At 46.3% G+C, this 22621-nt stretch overlaps 1 protein-coding gene across 9 annotated transcripts in view; it reads left to right on the plus strand.

Moving 5' to 3' along the window:
• LOC141047275 (uncharacterized) overlaps positions 1–22621 on the plus strand; it is an 841567-nt gene that overhangs the window by 261614 nt on the left and 557332 nt on the right. For 5 of the 9 annotated variants that reach the window (XM_073542295.1, XM_073542299.1, XM_073542296.1 and 2 more), the window contains one exon: positions 21295–21392. In XM_073542295.1, coding sequence (XP_073398396.1) covers positions 21295–21392 — 98 coding nt within the window. Of the gene's footprint in view, positions 1–14710; positions 14921–19757; positions 19888–20545; positions 20696–20824; positions 21005–21087; positions 21212–21294; positions 21393–21588; positions 21680–22621 lie in introns of those variants that run through there. The other 4 variants (XM_073542293.1, XM_073542301.1, XM_073542294.1 and 1 more) reach the window with 4 other exon arrangements.

The following is a 22621-nucleotide window of genomic DNA, read 5'->3' on the forward strand; positions in this document are numbered from 1 at the left end:
ATTGTCACACGGGGCTTAGGACAACTAAGGCAGAAATACCCGGGGCCCCTGTGGTGTCCCTTTAACTAGGGGAAACCCTGTCTGACCCTCAACCCAGGGTTTTTGCTGAAGGTGCAAATGCCTGAGCCTCCACCCTTTCCTTATCTCCTGCTCAGCCCTGCACTTAACCCTCCACCCTCCACCCAGTGAGGAGACACACCACCAAAGCTCCCACACAAATAAGACAGACAGGGAGAACTTAAACTGCACTGCGCCGCACACACAGAGGAATATACAGTAATGTGAACAGGGCACAACTAAACACAAATATGGGAAGGAGAAAGGATAACGACGGATCATACGACACCAGATACGAATCTCTCTCTCTGCAACACCTCCACTCCAGACGGGAACCACTTGGTATGAAAACACAAGCTATAATCGGCGACGCCCATATGCCAGTATGACTATTTAAAGACCATGGGCGTGACTAACCTTCCAACCTGGTCTCCAGCAGGATTAACCCCCGAGAGCCTGAAGATCAAGCCGGCGCCACTGAGGCTATAGTGGCTGGAGGTGGAACCACCTCTGCCTGCCGGACGCTGTGGTGTGAACAGCGTCCGACATGACAGTACCCCGTCTTCTACGAGGGACCCCAGGGCCCTCAAGACTCATAGGACCCGGCTTGTCCGGATGACGACGGTGAAAAGAACTGACCAGCCGATCCGCATGTATGTCTGAGGCTGGAACCCAAGACCTCTCCTCCGGACCATACCCCCGCCAGTGCACCAAATACTGAAGAGTACGGCGTACTACTCGAGAGTCCACTACCTTGGCGACCTCGAACTCTAAATCACCATCCACCATGACTGGAGGTGGCATCGGCGTCGTGTCCACCAAGCCTACCACCTTTTTCAATAAAGCCCTGTGAAAAACGTTATGTATTTTGTACACCGCAGGAAGTTCCAACCGATAAGCCACTGGGTTAATGATGGCAGAAATCCTAAAAGGCCCAATAAACCTTGGACCCAGTTTTAAAGATGGAATTTTGAGTTTTATGTTCTTCGTAGCTAACCACACCCATTCACCCACACACAGGTCCGGACCTGGCACGCGTCTACTGTCAGCCACCCGTTTGTACCTGGCACTCATGCTCAACAAACGCTATTTCACCCGCCTCCAGACTGATGACAATTGGGCTCCTAGCTGATCCTCCTCCGGGACACCCCCGGAGTCACCCTGACGTAAGGTACAAAACTGAGGATGTTGACCGTACACACAAAAGAATGGAGACTCTCCTGATGACTCTTGGTGGTGATTATTTAACGTGAATTCGGCCAGAGGAAGGAAAGTAGACCACTCCTCCTGGTTGTCGGACACAAAACATCGTAAATACTGTTCTAGATTTTGGTTCATGCGCTCAGTTTGTCCATTAGACTGTGGATGAAACGCCGATGAATGTGACAACTTGATCCCCAACCTTGAGCAAAAAGCTTTCCAAAACCTCGCCACAAATTGCATACCCCTATCAGATACTATGTCAGATGGTACTCCGTGGAGCCTGACCACCTCCTTCACAAATACCTGAGCCAACGTCTTAGCATTGGGCAAAGAAGACAACGCCACAAAATGCGCCATCTTTGAAAAACGGTCAACCACCACCAGGATGACCGTGTTCCCTGCCGAGGCTGGCAAGTCAGTGATAAAATCCATGGAGATTTCTGTCCATGGCCTATTGGGTACCCCCAGAGGCTGTAGCGTGCCAGCAGGACGGGTTCGGGGTGACTTAGCCCTAGCGCACGTGATGCAAGCTGCCACGTACGAGACCACGTCCTGCCGGATTTTGGGCCACCAGAAACGACGCGATACCAGCTCTAAGGTGCCCTTCACCCCTGGATGACCAGCCAGTACCGAATCGTGGTGTTCCTTCAACACCTTAAGCCGAAGATGCAGGGGTACAAATGATTTGTTGGCGGGAAGTCCTGGTGGTACCTCCTCTTGGGCCTCGGTAATCTCCGCCTCTACCTCCGTCGTGAGAGCCGAGACCACTACCCCTTTCTGGAGGATGGGTACCGGCTCTTCCCGAGGTTCTCCCCCCGGAAAACACCTAGACAAAGCATCCGCCTTGGTGTTTTTAGCCCCGGGACGGTACATCACAAGAAAATTGAAACGAGTAAAAAACAATGCCCAGCGAGCCTGCCTAGGAGACAGACGCTTGGCCAACTCCAGATAGAGCAGATTCTTATGGTCGGTGATAACTGTGACCTGGTGAGCCGCCCCCTCCAAGAAGTGTCGCCATTCCTCAAAAGCCAGTTTGATGGCCAACAACTCCCTGTTGCCGATATCATAATTCCGTTCGGCCGGCGACAGCTTCTTGGAGAAGTAGGCGCATGGATGCATCTCGCTCAAGGACGAGCCTTGAGACAGTACTGCCCCCACTCCCACCTCCGACGCATCAACCTCTACCACAAAAGGTTTAGACACGTCTGGTTGCACCAGAATGGGGGCTGAAGCAAAACTATTCTTCAGACGCTCAAATGCACGTATAGCCACCTCAGGCCAGTTCGCCAGATCGGCACCCTTTTTTGTCATGTCCGTGAGCGGTTTGGCGACAGTCGAAAAGTGTTTTATAAATTTCCTATAATAATTCGCAAACCCAAGGAACCGCTGGAGTGCTTTCAGACTCTCCGGCCTCTCCCATTGCAGCACCGCTTGCACCTTAGCGGTGTCCATTTTAAAACCGGCTGCGGACACAATATATCCCAAAAAGGGCAACTCCTGGACAAAAAATAAACATTTTTCCAGCTTAGCATAGAGCTGGTTCTCCCGGAGCAACTGTAACACCTGCCTAACATGCTCCAAATGAGTGTCCCGATCGCTAGAATAAATGAGGATATCATCCAGGTATACAATCACAAATCTCCCCAGGACATGAGCAAATACATCATTAATAAAATGTTGGAAAACGGCAGGCGCGGTGGTCAACCCAAACGGCATAACCAGACTCTCAAAATGACCCTCAGGAGTGTTAAACGCCGTCTTCCACTCATCCCCCTGACGGACCCTTATGAGGTTATACGCCCCCCTGAGGTCCAGCTTGGAAAACCATTTCGCCCCCCGCTACCTGGTTGAACAAATCCGGGATCAACGGCATTGGGTAGGGATCACGGATAGTAATCTGGTTTAACTCTCGGAAATCCAGACACGGGCGTAACCCCCCATCTTTCTTTTTAATGAAGAAAAACCCCGCGGCTACAGGCGAGGACGAAGGCCGGATGTGTCCTTTGCTGAGACTCTCCGCGATGTAGTCTTTCAGAGCTTGCCTCTCAGGACCAGAAATATTAAACATCCTTGCCTTAGGTAATTTGGCCCCGGGTTTTAACCTAATCGCACAGTCATAGGCTCTATGTGGAGGCAGTTCTGAGCAACCCTTCACAGAGAAAACATCCGCGAAATCCTGCAAAGCCTCCGGCAGGCTGGGCGTCACGGCGGACACACATGTGGCCAAGCAATTGTCTTGGCAGAAACCACTCCATTGCACTATGTCCTGAGTTTTCCAATCAATTACCGGGTTGTGCCTGGACAGCCATGGAAAACCCAGGACCATTTGAGCTGGGAGATTACGGAGGACCCTACATGTAACCGACTCAGAATGTAGGACCCCAATGTGGAGTTTCACCTCTGCCACAAACTCTTTCATTAATGGTCACCACCTGTATGGGGTGAGGAAGTTTTTCGATCTTAAACCCGGCGGTGTGTGCAAACTCCTCATCTATGAGATTGGTAGCGGAACCGCTATCCACAAACACTGATATAGGTAGCTCTCTGCCGGCGATAATAACCTTGGCAGGGAGCATACATTGAGATACCATCATGGAGGATATGCATACGCTCAGTTGGGTCTCCTCCATACCCTCTGAGCTTAACAGTTTTCCGCCGATGTGACCCTCTTAGGTAGTACCGGGCAAACGTTAACATAATGACCTCTTTTACCACAGTAGAAACATGCTCCGGGCTTCCGGAATCCCGGAGCGCGAGGCTGAACCTGTGCCACGCCAGCAATCTGCATAGGTTCAGGGGACTCATCTACTTCAACCACACCTGCACCTCTGCTTTCCCCCAGAGGTAGCGTCTCCTGTGCCCCCTGGCGAAAACGGCGATCAATACGTATCACCAAACTCATGGCAGACTCCAATGATGCCGGAGTCTCATACATCAGGAGGGCTTGTTTCACCCTCCCTGATACCCCATGAATAAACTGGCTCCGCAGTGCTGGGTCATTCCACTGTGTGTCTACAGCCCAGCGGCAAAATTCCGATCAATAGTCCTCTGCCAAGCGCTCCCCCTGGCGGAGGGCGCGGATTTTAGATTCCGCTAGAGCCAGTCGGTCAGGGTCATCGTAAATGAGCCCGAGGGCAGAAAAAACATTATCGACCGAATGAAATGTAGCAGAGTCAGCTGGTAAGGAAAATGCCCATGCTTGGGAGTCACCACTCAGTAATGACAACACCTGACCTACTCGCTGGGCCTCATTACCTGAGGAGATTGGCCGCATGCGGAAGTATAATTTGCAGGCCTCCCGAAATACGACAAATTTGCTGCGATCGCCTGAAAATCGTTCTGGCAGCGGAAACTTCGGCTCTGCAACGATACCTGCAGATGCCGTTTGCACCTTTGCTACTACCAGGCCCTGCTGCTGAACTGCCCCTTTCAACTCGGAGACCTGTAAGGACAGCGCCGCCAACTGGCGGGTTATGGAATCCATGGGATCCATGGACTCCTGAAAAAATGTGGGCCGATTATAATGTCACGCGGGGCTTAGGACAACTAAGGCAGAAATACCCGGGGCCCCTGTGGTGTCCCTTTAACTAGGGGAAACCCTGTCTGACCCTCAACCCAGGGTTTTTGCTGAAGGTGCAAATGCCTGAGCCTCCACCCTTTCCTTATCTCCTGCTCAGCCCTGCACTTAACCCTCCACCCTCCACCCAGTGAGGAGACACACCACCAAAGCTCCCACACAAATAAGACAGACAGGGAGAACTTAAACTGCACTGCGCCGCACACACACAGGAATATACAGTAATGTGAACAGGGCACAACTAAACACAAATATGGGAAGGAGAAAGGATAACGACAGATCATACGACACCAGATACGAATCTCTCTCTCTGCAACACCTCCACTCCAGACCGGAACCACTTGGTATGAAAACACAAGCTATAATCGGCGACGCCCATATGCCAGTATGACTATTTAAAGACCGTGGGCGTGACTAACCTTCCAACCTGGTCTCCATCAGGATTAACCCCCGAGAGCCTGAAGATCAAGCCGGCGCCACTGAGGCTATAGTGGCTGGAGGTGGAACTACCTCTGCCTGCCGGATGCTGTAGTGTGAACAGCGTCCGACATGACACAAATACAGGGTATTTAGTCGATACGTTTTTTGCAAAAAGTGTATACCAAGCCGCTTCACCACGTCACGGTAACCCTTCACGAAGCAGTCCCTATCTAATGTATTTAAAACCTGAACATGTGAACAGTGTCTAAATGAACAGGATACAGACAGGCGCCTCCTAGTAGATGGGCTTGTGGTGTAAGACAGCTCATTTATGTGCATGTCACACAGGAGAGGGGTGGGGTCTCCCAAACCATGCTTAGCAAGGAAAAACGGATTAATAACATATGTGACATGCACAAGTGTGAACAAGTCAGTAAGACAATGCTCACACCACCCAATGGCTGAAACACAACAAAAGAACACAAAATGACAAATTTGCAAACATACTCTGCAGTAAAAAACATGACAGTAATCAGCAAGTGCTGTATAACAAATACAGGGTATTTAGTCGATACGTTTTTTTGCAAAAAATGTATACCAAGATGCTTCACCACGTCACGGTAACCCTTCACGAAGCAGTCCCTATCTAATGTATTTAAAACCTGAACATGTGAACAGTGTCTAAATGAACAGGATACAGACAGGCGCCTCCTAGTATATGGGCTTGTGGTGTAAGACAGCTAATTTATGTGCATGTCACACAGGAGAGGGGTGGGGTCTCCCAAACCATGCTTAGCAAGGAAAAACGGATTAAAAACATATGTGACATGCACAAGTGTGAACAAGTCAGTAAGACAATGCTCACACCACCCAATGGCTGAAACACAACAAAAGAACACAAAATGACAAATTTGCAAAAATACTCTGCAGTAAAAAACATGACAGTAATCAGCAAGTGCTGTATAACAAATACAGGGTATTTAGTTGATATGTTTTTTGCAAAAAATGTATACCAAGCCGCTTCACCATGTCACAGTAACCCTTCACGAAGCAGTCCCTATCTAATGTATTTAAAACCTGAACATGTGAACAGTGTCTAATTGAACAGGATACAGACAGGCGCCTCCTAGTATATGGGCTTGTGGTGTAAGACAGCTCATTTATGTGCATGTCACACAGGAGAGAGGTGGGGTCTCCCAAACCATGCTTAGCAAGGAAAAACAGATTAAAAACATATGTGACATGCACAAGTGTGAACAAGTCAGTAAGACAATGCTCACACCACCCAATGGTTGAAACAACAAAAAAACACAAAATGACAAATTTGCAAAAATACTCTGCAGTAAAAAACATGACAGTAATCATCAAGTGCTGTATAACAAATACAGCGTATTTAGTCGATACGTTTTTTGCAAAAAAGTATACCAAGCTGCTTCACCACATCACGGTAACCCTTCACGAAGCAGTCCCTATCTAGTGTATTTAAAACCTGAACATGTGAACAGTGTCTAAATGAACAGGATACAGACAGGCGCCTCCTAGTATATGGGCTTGTGGGTTTTTGTAACCCGTTTTTGGACTGCTACGGGCCTGCCAGATAACAGCTGTTGCGATGTCGATTCCTGCTGCGGATGATCCTCCTCTTCTGAGCTATTGGCAGCGGCACCCTCTTTCCCCAATGGATGCCAATCTGGGTCAACAACTGGGTCATCCATCACCTCCTCTTCAATGTCATGTGCACTTTCCTCTGTGTCACCTATAAGGTGGTATAGTATGCGGGAAGGGGCACCTGAGTTTCATCAGGGTCAGATTGTGGCTCAGTACACTGCGAGGACAATACAGTGCTCTGAGTGAATGTACCAGCAGATAAATCTAGCAGTGGCTGTGCATCAGTGCACTCCATGTCAGATTCTTTTTGAATTGGGTAATTCACGATTTGACTTGATAACCCAGGCATGGTATGTGAAAAGAGCTCCATGGAGTAATCTGTAGTGTGGCCTGCCGCATCCTTTACTTTTGGTAGGGGTGAAGGACACAAGGAAAGGTGTGGTTCCTGACCATGATCCTCCAATGATGACTCAGTGCTTTTATTTTTTGAAACTTCAGAAGAGGAGGCGATAGAGCTGGAGGCTGTGTCAGCAATGTAAGCCAAAACTTGTTCCTGAAGCTCCGGCTTTAAAAGCGGTTTACCTACTCCCAGAAAAGGAAGCCTTTGAAGCCTTGTGGAGCCAGACGATGATGCAGGCTCAACACCTCCTGCATTAGGTGCTATTGTGCTTTTGCCACTACCAACAGATGCAACACCACCACCACCTGTTATGATGAGTCACCGAAGGAGGAAAAAACAAAATACCAGCTAAGTCCAGAAAAACCAGAGAGGTTGGCAGCTATCGGATTGCAGACCCCTGAACCTATCCACAACAACTAGCAGTAGCCGTGGGGGGTTCCTACGGTGCCCTAGACCCCTCGATCACAGCCGGAGAACTATATAGCCTAAAGACAGAAAGGGGAAAACTAAACAGCCCCAGAGCAGACCCCAAAGCAATAGGCAGCCCCAACATATAATGACGGTGAAGCAAGATGAAAACACTAACACAGATAGAAAGATAGGTTGAGCAAATGATGGGGCCCAAGCTAACTACATAGGACAGGATAGGAAAGCTGCTGTCTGCCATCCGCAAAAACCCTATCAAAATGAGCCAACCGACTGATAGGAAAAACAGGCCCTGAAGTCGCTAGGCTTCAAAAGACTACATCAGCACTCAGGTATATTCTGAAGACAGAGCAAAAGATCAACAGATCAGAGACAAAAATGGAGTTTAGCTCACCCCCGGCCGGGGATGGCAGAACTCCCAAAAAACAAGGCAAAACAAAAACAAAACTGAAGAGAACAAAGAAGAGCAGAAAAACTTAGCTTTAAGATGAAGGAATCAGACTGGTCTCCAAGAATCCAACAGGAAAATCACCAGCCAGGAAGAAGGGCGTCGGCAGCCTTATATCCAGTCCTCAATTCCAGCCACCCAGTCATCATCTAGCTGCCCAGGTGTTTGGTAATCAGCCTCACTACCTTCCTTCACTAGAGGAGGGAGTTCATCAGACCTCAATGGTGAAGGGAAAAATGAGCTCACAACAGTACCTCCCCATTGAGGAGGGGTCACCGAACCCTCATCCATGCCACCAGGGCGATCCGGGTGAGCCCGATGAAAGGCACGCACCAATCTTTCGGCATGAATATCAGAGGCAGAGACCCAGGAATTATCCTCCTGACCATAGCCCTTCCACTTAACCAAATACTGGAGTCTCCGTCTAGCCAGACGGGAATCCAGTATCTTCTCTACCTCATATTCCATGTTACCTTCAACCAATATAGGGTCAGGAGGTGCCACCACAGGAACTACTGGTTCAACAAACCTCTTCAACAAGGACTTATGAAACACATTATGAATTTTAAATGTGACAGGAAGAGCCAACCGAAAAGAGACCGGATTAATAATCTCCACAATCTTGTAAGGTCCAATAAATCTAGGCTTAAACTTAGGAGAAGCCATCTTCATAGCAATATTTTTTGATGACAACCAAACCATATCACCCACCTTAAACTGGGGACCAACGGTCCTACGCCGGTTGGAAAACCGCTGGGCCTTTTCCTGGGAGAGAGACATCTTATCCACTACTTGGTCCCAGATCTGGTGCATTCTCTCCACCACAGTGTCAACACCTGGGCAGGCAGAAGGCTCCACCTGCCCTGAAGAAAATCGAGGGTGAAAACCAAAGTTACAAAAAAAAGGTGACATCAAAGTGGCAGAAATAGCTCTATTATTTAAAGCAAATTCGGCCAAGGGCAAAAATGAAACCCAATCATCCTGATCGGCAGAAATAAAACATCTCAAATACGACTCCAAAGTCTGGTTTGTTCTCTCCGTCTGCCCATTGGTCTGAGGGTGAAACACAGAGGAGAAGGACAACTGAATTCCCAGCTTGGAACAGAAAGTCCTCCAAAATCTAGACACAAACTGAACTCCTCTGTCAGATACAATGTTCTCAGGAATCCCGTGCAAGCGAACCACCTGTTGCAAAAATAAGGGCACCAACTCAGAGGAAGATGGCAACTTAGGGAGTGGTACAAGATGGACCATCTTAGAGAATCTATCACAAATCACCCAAATAACAGTCATTCTCTGAGAGACAGGCATATCAGAGATAAAATCCATTAAAATATGGGTCCATGGCCTCCTGGGCAGCGGCAAAGGCATCAACAAGCCACTAGAGCGAGAACAAGGTTTAGACCGGGAGCAAGTCCCACAGGACTGCACAAAATTCCTGACATCATGAGACAAGGCGGGCCACCAAAAAGACTGACTCACCAGATCTCTAGTACCAAAAATACCTGGATGACCAGCCAATGCAGAGCAATGAACTTCAGACATCACTCTCTTCCTCCACTGGTCAGGAACATACAACTTTCCACTGGGACAACGCTCAGGTTTGTCCTCCTGAAACTCTTCCAGAGCACGTCTCAAATCGGGCGAGATGGCAGAAAGAACTACCCCCTCGCCTAAGATGGTAGCAGGCTTAGTCACAACAGGAGAATCAGCAAGGAAACTCCTAGAGAGGGCGTCTGCCTTGACATTCTTAGTGCCCGGAAGAAAAGAGACCACAAAATCAAAACGTGTGAAAAACAAGGCCCACCTAGCCTGTCTAGGATTCAAGCGCTTGGCCGACTCCAGGTAAATCAAATTCTTGTGGTCAGTAAGGACCACGACTTGGTGTTTGGCTCCCTCCAACCAATGTCTCCACTCCTCAAATGCCCATTTCATGGCCAACAGTTCCCGATTCCCCACATCATAGTTACGTTCGGATGGGGAGAACTTTCGGGAAAAGAAAGCACAAGGATTCATTTTAGATGTCACAGGATCTTTTTGGGACAACACCGCTCCTGCACCAATCTCAGAAGCGTCCACCTCCACCTGAAACGGGAGTGAGACATCAGGTTGACGCAAAACCGGAGCAGAAGTGAATCTTCGCTTCAGCTCCTGAAAGGAAGAAACAGCCTCCGGAGACCAATTCAGCACATCAGCACCCTTCCTAGTCAAATCCGTCAATGGCTTGGCAATACCAGAAAAATTAGCTATAAATTTCCTATAAAAATTAGCAAAACCCAAAAACTTCTGGAGGGCCTTCAAAGAAGTGGGCTGAACCCAATCATAAATGGCCTGTACCTTGGCCGGGTCCATTTCAATAGTTGACGGAGACAAAATAAATCCCAAAAATGAAATCCTCCGTACCCCAAAAAGGCATTTCGATCCCTTGACATACAGGGAATTCTCCCTCAAAATCCGGAACACAGTCCGAACATGTTCCACATGAGAGTCCCAATTCTTGGAGAAGATCAAAATATCATCCAGATAGATAGTCAAAAATTTATCCACAAAGTCTCGGAATATATCATTCATGAAGCACTGGAAGACAGAAGGGGCATTAGTGAGCCCAAAAGGCATCACCAGGTACTCAAAATGTCCCTCCGGAGTATTAAACACCGTCTTCCATTCATCTCCATGCTTAATGCGAATAAGATTATACGCCCCCCTGAGGTCAAGCTTGGTAAACCAGCAAGCACCTTTAACTCTGGAGAATAGATCAGAAATCAGGGGTAACGGATACTGATATTTAACAGTAATTTTGTTGAGGGCACGATAGTCAATACAAGGCCTTAATGAACCATCCTTTTTAGCCACGAAAAAAAACCCAGCACCTAAGGGTGAAGAGGATGGTCTAATATGACCCTTTGCCAATGCCTCCTTAATATAGGATCGCATAGCCTCGTGCTCGGGTACAGATAAATTGAAAAGCCGACCCTTGGGGAATTTACACCCCGGGTTCAGCTCAATTGCACAGTCATAACTCCTATGAGGAGGCAAAGACGCAGACTCATTCTCACTAAATACATCATAAAAGTCAGCCAAATAGTCAGGAACATCATGCGACTGGGGAGAGGTGGAGAAAACAGGAGCATCACTAAGGGCACACCGACAACCCCAACTCACCACAGACAAAGATTTCCAATCCAGAACTGGATTATGGATTTGCAACCAGGGAAACCCCAGAACAATGGTATCATGCAAATTATGCAACACCAAAAATCTGCTATTTTCTTGAAGGTCTGGGGCTACCCGCATTACCACCTGGGTCCAAAACTGAGGTTTATTCTTCGCCAAAGGAGTAGCATCAATACCCCTCAAAGGGATAGGTGTCCGCAGAGGTGTCATAGGAAATCCACAACGTTTAGCAAAATCCAAGTCCATCAGGTTCAGAGCTGCTCCTGAATCCACAAAAGCCTTGGCGGAAAATGTGGACAGGGAGCAGATCAGAGTAATTGCCAGAAGAAACTTAGGTTGAACACCACCCACAGAAAACGTGTGTGCACAACGTTTCTCTCATTTAGGGCAGACAGAAATAATATGCGAGGCATCTCCACAAAAAAAACACAGCTTATTACGCCTTCTGAATTCCTGACATTGCGCCCTAGACAAAACTCTATCACATTGCATAGGTTCAGACATTTGTTCAACAGGTGGTAACATCTCTCGTGTAGTTTTGCGTTCACATAAACGCCGATCCACCTGAATGGCTAATGACATAGAATCGTCAAGACCAGAGGGAACAGGAAATCCCACCATAGTATCTTTTACAGTTTCTGACAAACCCTTCCGAAAGAGGGCTGCCAAGGCACCATCATTCCAGGTAGTAAGGACCGCCCACTTTCGGAATTTTTGACAGTACAACTCTGCCGAATCCCGACCCTGGCTTAATGCCAACAGGGTCTTTTCAGCCTGATCAATAGCATTAGGTTCATCATACAACAACCCCAAGGCTTGAAAAAATGCGTTCACATTATTCAGAATAGGATCATCAGGTTTCAAAGAAAACGCCCAATCCTAGGGATCGCCACGCAGCAAAGAGATGACAATTTTTACCTGCTGCGCAGAGTTCCCCGACGAGTTAGGCTTCAAGGCAAAAAATAATTTACAATTATTCTTGAAATTCAAGAATTTAGACCGATCCCCCAAAAATACATCAGGAGTAGGAATCTTTGGTTCAGCAGCATGTGAATGAGCAAGATAGGCGGAAATTCCCCGCACTTCAGCAGCGAGCTGCTCCACACGATCAGACAATTGCTTCATCTCCATTGAGAGAAAAATTCCCCCTACGGCCTCAGAGACATAGAGGAAAAATTATGCACACAAAAAAAAAAAAATTCTGACACTTTTTTTTTTTCCCTTTCCCCTTTTTTTTTTTTATACAATTCTCTCCTGCTATTGAGTACCCTAGGATCTGCGGTTTGGCTGGTGATTCTGTTATGATGAGTCACCGAAGGAGGACAAAACAAAATACCAGCTAAGTCCAGAAAAACCAGAGAGGTTGGCAGCTATCGGATTGCAGACCCCTGAACCTATCCACAACAACTAGCAGTAGCCGTGGGGGGTTCCTACGGTGCCCTAGACCCCTCGATCACAGCCGGAGAACTATATAGCCTAAAGACAGAAAGGGGAGAAACTAAACTGCCCAGAGCAGACCCCAAAGCAATAGGCAGCCCCCAACATATAATGACGGTGAAGCAAGATGAAAACACTAACACAGATAGAAAGATAGGTTGAGCAAATGATGGGGCCCAAGCTAACTACATTGGACAGGATAGGAAAGCTGCTGTCTGCCATCTGCAAAAACCCTATCAAAATGAGCCAACCAACTGATAGGAAAAACAGGCCCTGAAGTCGCTAGGCTTCAAAAGACTATATCAGCACTCAGGTATATTCTGAAGACAGAGCAAAAGATCAGCAGATCAGAGACAAAAATGGAGTTCAGCTCACCCCCGGCCGGGGATGGCAGAACTCCCAAAAAACAAGGCAAAACAAAAACAAAACTGAAGAGTACAAAGAAGAGCAGAAAAACTTAGCTTTGAGATGCAGGAATCTGACTGGTCTCCAAGAATCCAGCAGTAAAATCACCAGCCAGGAAGAAGGGCGTCGGCAGCCTTATATCCAGTCCTCAATTCCAGCCACCCAGTCATCATCTAGCTGCCCAGGTGTTTGGTAATCAGCCTCACTACCTTCCTTCACCAGAGAAGGGAGTTCATCAGACCTCAATGGTGAAGGGAAAAATGAGCTCACAACAACCACCATTATCATTACCAGCTGGCAATCCCCGCCCACTTCCATGGCCTCTTCCAACACACTTCCTCATTTTTGGGAAATTGTACCCAAAATACCACCAGCAATATGGTACTGTAAAACAAGGTACAAGGTATATACAGTATTGGGGAGAATTTGAATCTCCCTAGAGATTTTAGGAGGCTGAACAATTATCTCAGGCCCACTTGAGGACACTGAACTATTATCTCAGGCCCAGTGTAGATTACACCTCAATATAACAGGCTGAAATTGGATGGTGTATAAAATGTCTATACAAGACTGGGGAGAATTTGAATCTCCCTAGAGATTTTAGGAGGCTGAACTATTATCTCAGGCCCACTATAGATTACACCTCAATGTAACATGCTGAAATTGGTTGGTGTATGACAAGGTACAAGGTGTATATAGTATTGGGGAATCTCCCTAGAGATTTTAGGAGGCTGACAATGATGCTCTCAGTCCAAGTATGGACGCAGGCAGCCTAATAAGCAGGACTGCTGCACACAAAAGTGTGGAAAAATGAACACTTGGTAACTGTGCAGAAAAGAGGAAGAAAAGTATTTTTGCTTTTAAAAAAGCAGTTTGCACAGCAGTGTGCAAACAGCAATGCAGCTATCAGGGAGCCTTATAAGGCAGCCTAATAACCAACAGAGCTGATGCACCAAAATATAGCCTCCCCTGTCACTGCACACAAAGTGTTGTGTTGTAAGTGGAAATCGCTAACAGCAGAAGCAGTTTTTTGTTCTTCTTCCCTGCCTAACGTTCTCCCTACAGAATCAGCAGCAGCAGCAGCTCTCCCTATGCTACGATCGGCAGAAGTAAGATGGCGGTCGGCGTGCACGCCCTTTTATAGCCCCTGTGACGCCACACAAAGCCAGCCAATCACTTGCATGCCCTTCTCAAAGATGGTGGTGACCGCTGCCTATGTCATCGCGTTGTCCACAGTGTGCGTCCTCCATCATTGGCCGAAAAAGGGCGCTGAAGCATCTTTTGAAATGCGACTTTGGTGCTCTGGTCGCCGACCTCGTGGCCGCCCTCGGGCTATGGTCGGGTTTCGTTTCATGTAACCCGACTTTTGCGAAAGTCGGTGACTTTTGAAATTGACCGACCCGTTTCGCTCAACTCTACTCCTGACCCCACACACATAAACTTCCCCTCATCCAGCACCATGACAACCAGCACAGCAGAGTCCTGCATACAATGAGGCCCCTGATCATGTGACCCCTGACTCCTCCCCTCCTGTGACCTCATCACAGGTCCTGTGCACACAGAGCAGCCATAGAAATGTCCGGCCACGGTGGTCTCACAAAACTTCTGCTCTTTCTCATTCTTTTCTTGCAGGGGCCGCAGTGGATTTCATCCTAGATCCATAGAGCTGAATGGAGGAGCGTTGTTCCTTCCGTCTGATGTTAATTGATGGTGATCTTTGTCCAACGTCCACTTTATTGACTAAATCCCACCAGGACTGCAGCAGGTAAAGACCCCGCTATCCACAGGTGTCCCTTCTAAGTGGGGGAAAATACCAAAAAGACAGCAACTTATCCAGAGGGAAAAACCTACTGTACGTGGAGACATTGGCCTCATATATCTCCTGTCTTGTTCTTACAAAGAAGCTTTTCTAAAAGCCTCAAACTTCTGTGTGTGACTCAGACCTGAGATAATAATAATAATAAATTTTATTTCTATAGCGCCGACATATTCTGCAGCACTTTACATTTCAGAGGGGATTTGTACAGACAATAGACATTACAGCATAACAATAATCGCATAGATCATAACAGATACCAAGAGGAATGAGGGCCCTGATTACAAGCTTACAGTCTATGAGGAAAAAAGGGGAGACACGAAAGGTGGGTGGTAACAATTGCTTTAATTGTTTTTATGGTTTGGACCAGTCATAGTGTAAGAATCGGGTGTTCCTGTTGCTGCATGAACCAGTTAACAGTCTAAATATGTAACAGTACAGACACAGATGGTTATTAAATGCAAAAAGCATGTGAGATCATGATGCGAGGAACCTGGTTATGGTAAAAATTTTTGAATGAGCCACACAGGGATAGCTTAGGTTAATGCATTGAGGTGATAGGCCAGTCTGAACAAATGCATTTTTAGGGAACACTTGAAACTGTGGGGATTGGGGATTAATTGTATCAAGCTGGGTAGTGCATTCCGAACAATTGGTGCATCATGTGAAAAGTCTTGGAGAAGGGAGTGGGAGGTTCTGATTATTGAGGATGTTAACCTCAGGTCATCAGTAGAACGGAGGGCACAGGTAGGGTGGTAGGCTGAGACAAGGGAGGAGATGTAGGGTGGTGCTGAGCCATGGAGGGCTTTGTGGGTGAGGGTAATAAGTTTGTACTGGATTCTGGAGTGGATGGGTAACCAGTGTAAGGACTGGCACAAGGTAGAGGCATCAGTATAATGATTTGTGAGGAATATGATCCTGGCTGCAGCATTCAAGACAGATTGGAGAGGAGAGTTTGGTAAGAGGGAGACTGATTAGTAGAGTTACAAGAGTCCAGATGACAATGAAGAAGAGAAACGGTAAGAGTTTTTGCAGAGTCGAAAGTAAGAAAAGGTCGAATTCTAGAGATGTTTTTGAGGTACAGATAACAAGAGCAAGCCAGTGATTGGATGTGGGGGGTGAATGAAAGCTCGGAGTCAAGTATGACCCCAAGACAACCGGCATGTTGCTGGGCAGTAATGGTGGAACCACACACGGAGATGGCAATGTCGGGCAAAGGTAGGTTAGTAGAGGGAGGAAACACGAGGAGTTCAGTTTTTGACAGGTTCAGTGTCAGATATAGTGAGGACATGATGATAGACACAGCGTTAAGACAATCGCCGGTGTTTTTTAAAAAGGCAGGCGTGATATTGGGAGAAGAAGTGTATAATTGGGTGTCATCAGCATAGTGATGGTACTGGAAAACAAATCTACTGATTGTTTGTCCAATAGGGGCATTATACAAAGAGAAGAGGAGGGGGCCTAGGACTGATCCTTGAGGAACCCCAACAGTAAGGGGAAGATGAGAGGAGGAGCCAGCAAAAGATACAGTAAAGGAGCGGTCAGAGAGATAGGAGGAGAACCAGGAGATGACGTGTCCTTGATGCCGATGGAGTGGAGCATAGTGAGGAGGAGCTGATGATCCATGGTGTCGAATGCTGCAAAGAGATCCAAGAGAATTAGCATGGAGTAGTGACGATTAGATTTAGCAGTAGATCATTAGACATTTTAGTGAGGGCAGTTTCAGTAGAGTGTAAAAAGCAGAAACCAGATTCAAGAGGGTCGAGAAGAGAGTTATCTGAGAGATAGCGGATAAGACGGGTGTGGACCAGGCATTTCAGGAGTTTAAAGATGAAGGGAAGATTAGAGACAGGTCTATAGTTAGTGGCACAGTTTTGGTCGAGGGATGGTTTTTTAAGTAATGGATGTATGATGGCATGCTTAAATGAGGAGGGAAAGATACCAGAAGAGAGAGAGAGGTTAAATATTTTTGTTAGTTGAGAGGTGATAGCAGGGGAAAGGGACTGGAGGAGATGTAATGGAATGGGGTCACTGATGCAAGTGGTAGGGCGAGAAGATGCAAGGAGCCTGATTACTTCATCTTTTGTGACTGGTTCAAAATCAGAGGGTTAGCTAGATGGAGTGGGGGAGGGAGGACAGTGCATGGTATGAGAGATTGGGAGAAAATTTCCTGTCGGATGTGGTCAATTTTTTCTTTGAAATAATTGGCCAGATCGTCAGCGCGGAGCTCCGTGGTTGGGACCTGCACTTTTGGGTTGAGTAGGGAATGAAAAGTGTCAGAGAGACGTTTCAGGTTATTGGATAGTGAGGTGATGAGGGTGTTGAAATAGGTTTGTTTGGAGAGGTGAAGGGCAGTGTTGTATGTTTTAAGCATAAACTTGTAATGGATGAACTCTTCGGGTAGATTAGATTTTCTCCACAGACGTTCGGCGCACTGGAGCATCTCTGCAGGAAACGTATTTGCAGCGTGTGCCACGGTTGTCACCGTCTGTATCGTGTTGTTCTATGTATAGGAGGTGCAATTTCATCTAGGGCACTTTGCAGGGTTTCGTTGTAATGCTTCAGTGCAGAATCTGGACTTGAGAAGGAGGAGATAGGGGCCAATGATGCCTGCAAGTTCTACATAAATTTATGGATGTTAATGGCCTGTTTGTTTCTATATGTGTGGAAAGTCGAGGTGACCTGGGCGGGATGGCATTTCTTGATAGAGAATGAAAGAAGGTTGTGGTCAGAGAGCGGGAGAGGGGAGTTTGTGAAATCATCCACTGAGCAAAGCCGGGAGAAGACCAAGTTGAGGGAGTTAGTATGCTGCAAGAGGCAGAAAGAGGAGGTTAGAGATAAAAGGTGAGAAGCAGATGGGGACAGGGGAAGAGCAGTGGGGATGTTGAAATCACCCATGATGAGGGTGGGGATGTCACAGGAAAGAAAATGTGGAAGCCTGGTGGCAAATTGATCTAGGAACTGATGGCAAGGGCCGGGAGGATGATGCACCACCGCCACTCGCATGGAGAAGGGGATGTAGAGTCTGACAGCATGGACCTCAAAAGAAGGGAAAACTTGAGGGATAACCTGAAAAGTACATTTGGGTGCTAGGAGCAGACCAACGCCTCCAACTGTTCTGTTGTCTGATCTTGAGGTATGAGAAAAGTGTAGTCCACCATATGAGAGAGCAGCAGCAGCAGTGGTGGTGTCTGACTGCTGGATCCAGGTTTCAGTAAGAGCTAGAAGGTTAGGAGAATTTGAAAGGAAGAAGTCAAGGATGAAGGGGAGTTTATTACACACTGAGCGAGAATTCCAAAGGGCACAATTAAAAGAGACAGAAGGTATGCAGGGAATATTAATAAGATTAGAGGAGTTTCTGAGTGTAGCAGTTGGAAAGTTTGACTTGCTATTACATGGAGGGCTGGGGTTTGGAGCGATATCTCCTGCGACTAGAAGAAGCAGGATAGAAAGAGTAAGTAGATGGTTAAGTGATTTGTGAGAACGTCTTATGTGTTGGATGGTTGGACTGAGTGGATTTGTGCTGTTTAGCAATGTGAAAAGCGCGTGAGTGCTATACATAGGAGAGGAAAGGACAGAGGGGCCGATATGGATGGAGTGTAAAGAGTTAATGCAAGGGTGGTGGATGTGAGTGAATGCAGCAGCCAAGATATAAATTATATAAATGCATATGGTGAATATGTGTTGTAATCCAAATGTAAAGGGAATATATTTTTTTATTTGGCTTACCTGTCTCATTCCCTGACTAACTGCCATCTTTAACTGCCAGTACTTTGATCACATGTACATAAATGCTACCCCTGCATAAATGCTGTCCCAGACTATGTCTCAATATACACTCACTGGCCACTTTATTAGGTACACCATGCTAGTAACGGGTTGGACCCCCTTTTGCCTTCAGAACTGCCTCAATTCTTCGTGGCAGAGATTCAACAAGGTGCTGGAAGCATTCCTCAGAGATTTTGGACCATATTGACATGATGGCATCACACAGTTGGCGCAGATTTGTCGGCTGCACATCCCTGATGCGAATCTCCCGTTCCACCACATCCCAAAGATGCTCTATTGGATTGAGATCTGGTGACTGAGGAGGCCATTTGAGTACAGTGAACTCATTGTCATGTTCAAGAAACCAATCTGAGATGATTCGAGCTTTATGACATGTCGCATTATCCTGCTGAAAGTAGCCATCAGATGCCTGTTCTTAGCTGAGAGGAGTGGTACCCAGTGTGGTCTTCTGCTGCTGTAGCCCATCTGCCTCAAAGTTCGACGCACTGTGCGTTCAGAGATGCTCTTCTGCCTACCTTGGTTGTAACGGGTGACAATTTGAGTCACTGTTGCCTTTCTATCAGCTCGAACCAGTATGCCCATTCTCCTCTGACCTCTGGCATCAACAAGGCATTTCCGGCCACAGAACTGCCGCTCACTGGATTTTTTTTCTTTTTCGGACCATTCTCTGTAAACCCTAGAGATGGTTGTGCGTGAAAATCCCAGTAGATAAGCAGTTTCTGAAATACTCAGACCAGCCCTTCTGGCACCAACAATCTTGCCACGTTCAAAGGCACTCAAATCACCTTTCTTCCCCATACTGATGCTCGGTTTGAACTGCAGGAGATTGTCTTGACCATGTCTACATGCCTAAATGCACTGAGTTGCCGCCATGTGATTGGCTGATTAGAAATTAAGTCTTAACACACAGTTGGACAGGTGTACCTAATAAAGTGGCCAGTGAGTGTATAGGAGGTTAGTTATGAGATCTCTTCCTTTTTTTTTTTTCTCTCAATAGCAATCAAACTAAGTTGACACAGCAGGATACAATAAATGTAGTAGGCAGATAAGCAAGTGTCCAGGCCTACATGGATCATAAGCCACTTTGAAAAAGTTACTTGACCTCACAGCATAAGGGGAGAAGCAGAGTAAGTAGAAATTGCTATATACAATTAAATATGCTGGCTAAAATGAAAAGCTGAGGCTGGTAGCATGCAGGATTCAGTGCAGAGATTAAAGACCATTAAATCTAACGTGATAGAAGATTACAGTGCGGGGAAGACAGGAAACCTTCATATAGACGGCCGGTGGGGATGGAGTCAGTGACGGACTCTGGCCAAATATGTTTCTAGAGCCGTAGTAGAAGATGAAGATGTCGTCCTCATCATGAAGTAGTTATTCCTCCTGTCACGTGTAATGAATATCTCCTGCAGTATTGCTAATGCCGATTCCAGTGTCGGTAATGAGACGAGAATTAGCGTTATGGAAGATGAGTCTATGAGGAACGTATTCAGCTGCCGATTCCGAGGGAGAAACTGCTTGTTGTCTGTGGCCTAAATATACGAGGGGCGATCCAAAAGTAATGATAATCAATAATAAACACAATGAATATAGTCAAAAATGTTTTTTATTTTTCTACATAGTCTCCTAACAAGTCTATACATTTAGTTTTAGTAGTAGATGTAAAGAAGAAAACTAAATACTGTAAAATAATAAATCTCCTCATATGTTTCCCTTATTATCTCCAGTAATTGTATTATTACACAGGATTTTTATGATGTTACATCGGCTCATCTTCTCATTCAGGTCTCTACAATATCGGATCCTCTCAGTGAGGATCTTCTATATATGAGAATTTTCCTGATTTACCCATTAAGGATGGATATGGACAGAGACAAGATGGCGGAGAGGATATTACACCTCACCCTAGAGATCCTCTTCCGGCTTACTGGAGAGGTGAGAGATTCTGATGACGTCACATTACATCATTCTTATCTATGGGAATAACAGATGGACAGAACTGGAGAGGTGAGGACTCTGGAAATGTCTGTAGTGAGATTTATTAATGTGTCTCTCCATAACCAGGATTACACAGTAGTGAAGAAGACCTCTAGTGAGCGCTGTCAGGACCCTGTGTCTGAGGGATGGGGAAGACCCCTGAGCCCAATCACAGGCCCTCCACCTCACCCCCTGATACATGAAGACATCAATGACCAGAAGATCCTAGAACTCACCTACAAGATGATTGAGCTGCTGACTGGAGAGGTGACACTGCTGGGAATGCTGGGACATTATACAGTAACGCTATGAAGGGATCGGGGGGATGACGGTATCATTGTATGTGTCAGGTTCCCATAAGGTGCCAGGATGTCGCTGTCTATTTCTCCATGGAGGAGTGGGAGTATTTAGAAGGACAAAAAGATCTGTACAAGGACGTCATGATGGAGGTTCCCCAGCCCCTCACTTCACCAGGTAATAGACAGGACTAAATACACATGGCCTATAATTATCTGTATGTAAAGAATGAATTCAGTCCCTGTATGTGTTTCCTCCAGATCTATCCAGTAAGAGGACAACACCAGAGAGATGTCCCCGTCCTCTTCTTCCACAGGACTGTAAACAAGAAGATCCCAATGTTCCTCAGGATCATCAGGTAGATGGAGAAGGTGTCATGAGATCTCCCCTATGATGTGTAGATGGCTGTGAAGGTCTTGTGCTCAGTCTTGTTTTATCCACCAGTATTATATGTTTTATACTTGTGTAATGAGAACGGTGGAGATGGCAAGATTAGAGCTGATCATAGATGTGACTTCTCCATCTGTCTGTCACTTTTGCAATATTTGTTTCAGGGTGATAATCTGACCCATATTAATACTACGGAGACATATGTGAGGGGCGATGAGCGGTGTAAAGAGGAGATTCCTACATATGACTACCCAGGTGAGTAGTGACCACTAAATGCAGAGAAGTCACAGATTCTTCTCAGTCACCGGCTGTGGCTGCTTTATCGGTCGTGTAGTCCGGCCGTATCACAATCGTGTGATCATCATTTTTGCCTCTTAAGCACAATATTCTCCTCCACCCAAAACTGTTCAAATGACTTTGGGCATTGAAAGCCCTTTTCTATAGAAGTTACAACCTGGAGGATTCACCTACCCTCTGGGATTAGAAGACGCTGACTGTTACCTGCCCAGATCTGTAAACTACAAAGTAAAATGACCGCGTACGTAGAATGTGCTGATAAGTTAGAAAATCACTTGAAGAAAAATATGATGGGCCTGTAAGAGAAAGTGGAAGGTAATGATGCTGTTGGTTTCCTAGATCCCTGATATCTTACTGGATGAATCTACCTTCTCTCCGTTCTGTGCTGCTGAATGTGCTCATATGGTCCAGTCTTTCTGACCAAACTTAGCTTTTATGATCCATAACATAAAATGTGCAGTGATGGCCAAGTGTGAATTTCTGTACAATACCAAATCCTGGTTTTATGGATTCACTTCACGTCATAAATTCCATTATGTTTTCGATCATAAGGAATTCAGATTACAGCACAATCTCTCCTGAAATGGAGAGCACTAATACTTTCTCTGCTTTTCTGCTCCGTAGTCATACTGTCTCCAATGGACCACAAGAAATGAGTGCAACTCCGGTTTACTATGGGAGTTCTCCCCTCATACATATGTTCTTGTTAGAGATCTAAGTTGTATTTTTAGTCTAGGTCTTTTATTTTACAGATTCATTTTGTATGATAGTTTCATTGTGGTGGGTTCGGCCTTCCTCATTTATGTGAGTCTGTAACTCACTGATAGTCTTTGATAAAAGTTCTCCATTGCCTCTTCCAAATGCCTGAGATCTAAATTTAAGACACATTAGTTCAGGACT

The sequence above is a fragment of the Dendrobates tinctorius genome, unplaced genomic scaffold (assembly GCF_039654945.1).
Source record: "Dendrobates tinctorius isolate UK_male_01 unplaced genomic scaffold, ASM3965494v1 ptg000126l, whole genome shotgun sequence".
Lineage (NCBI taxonomy): Eukaryota > Metazoa > Chordata > Amphibia > Anura > Dendrobatidae > Dendrobates > Dendrobates tinctorius.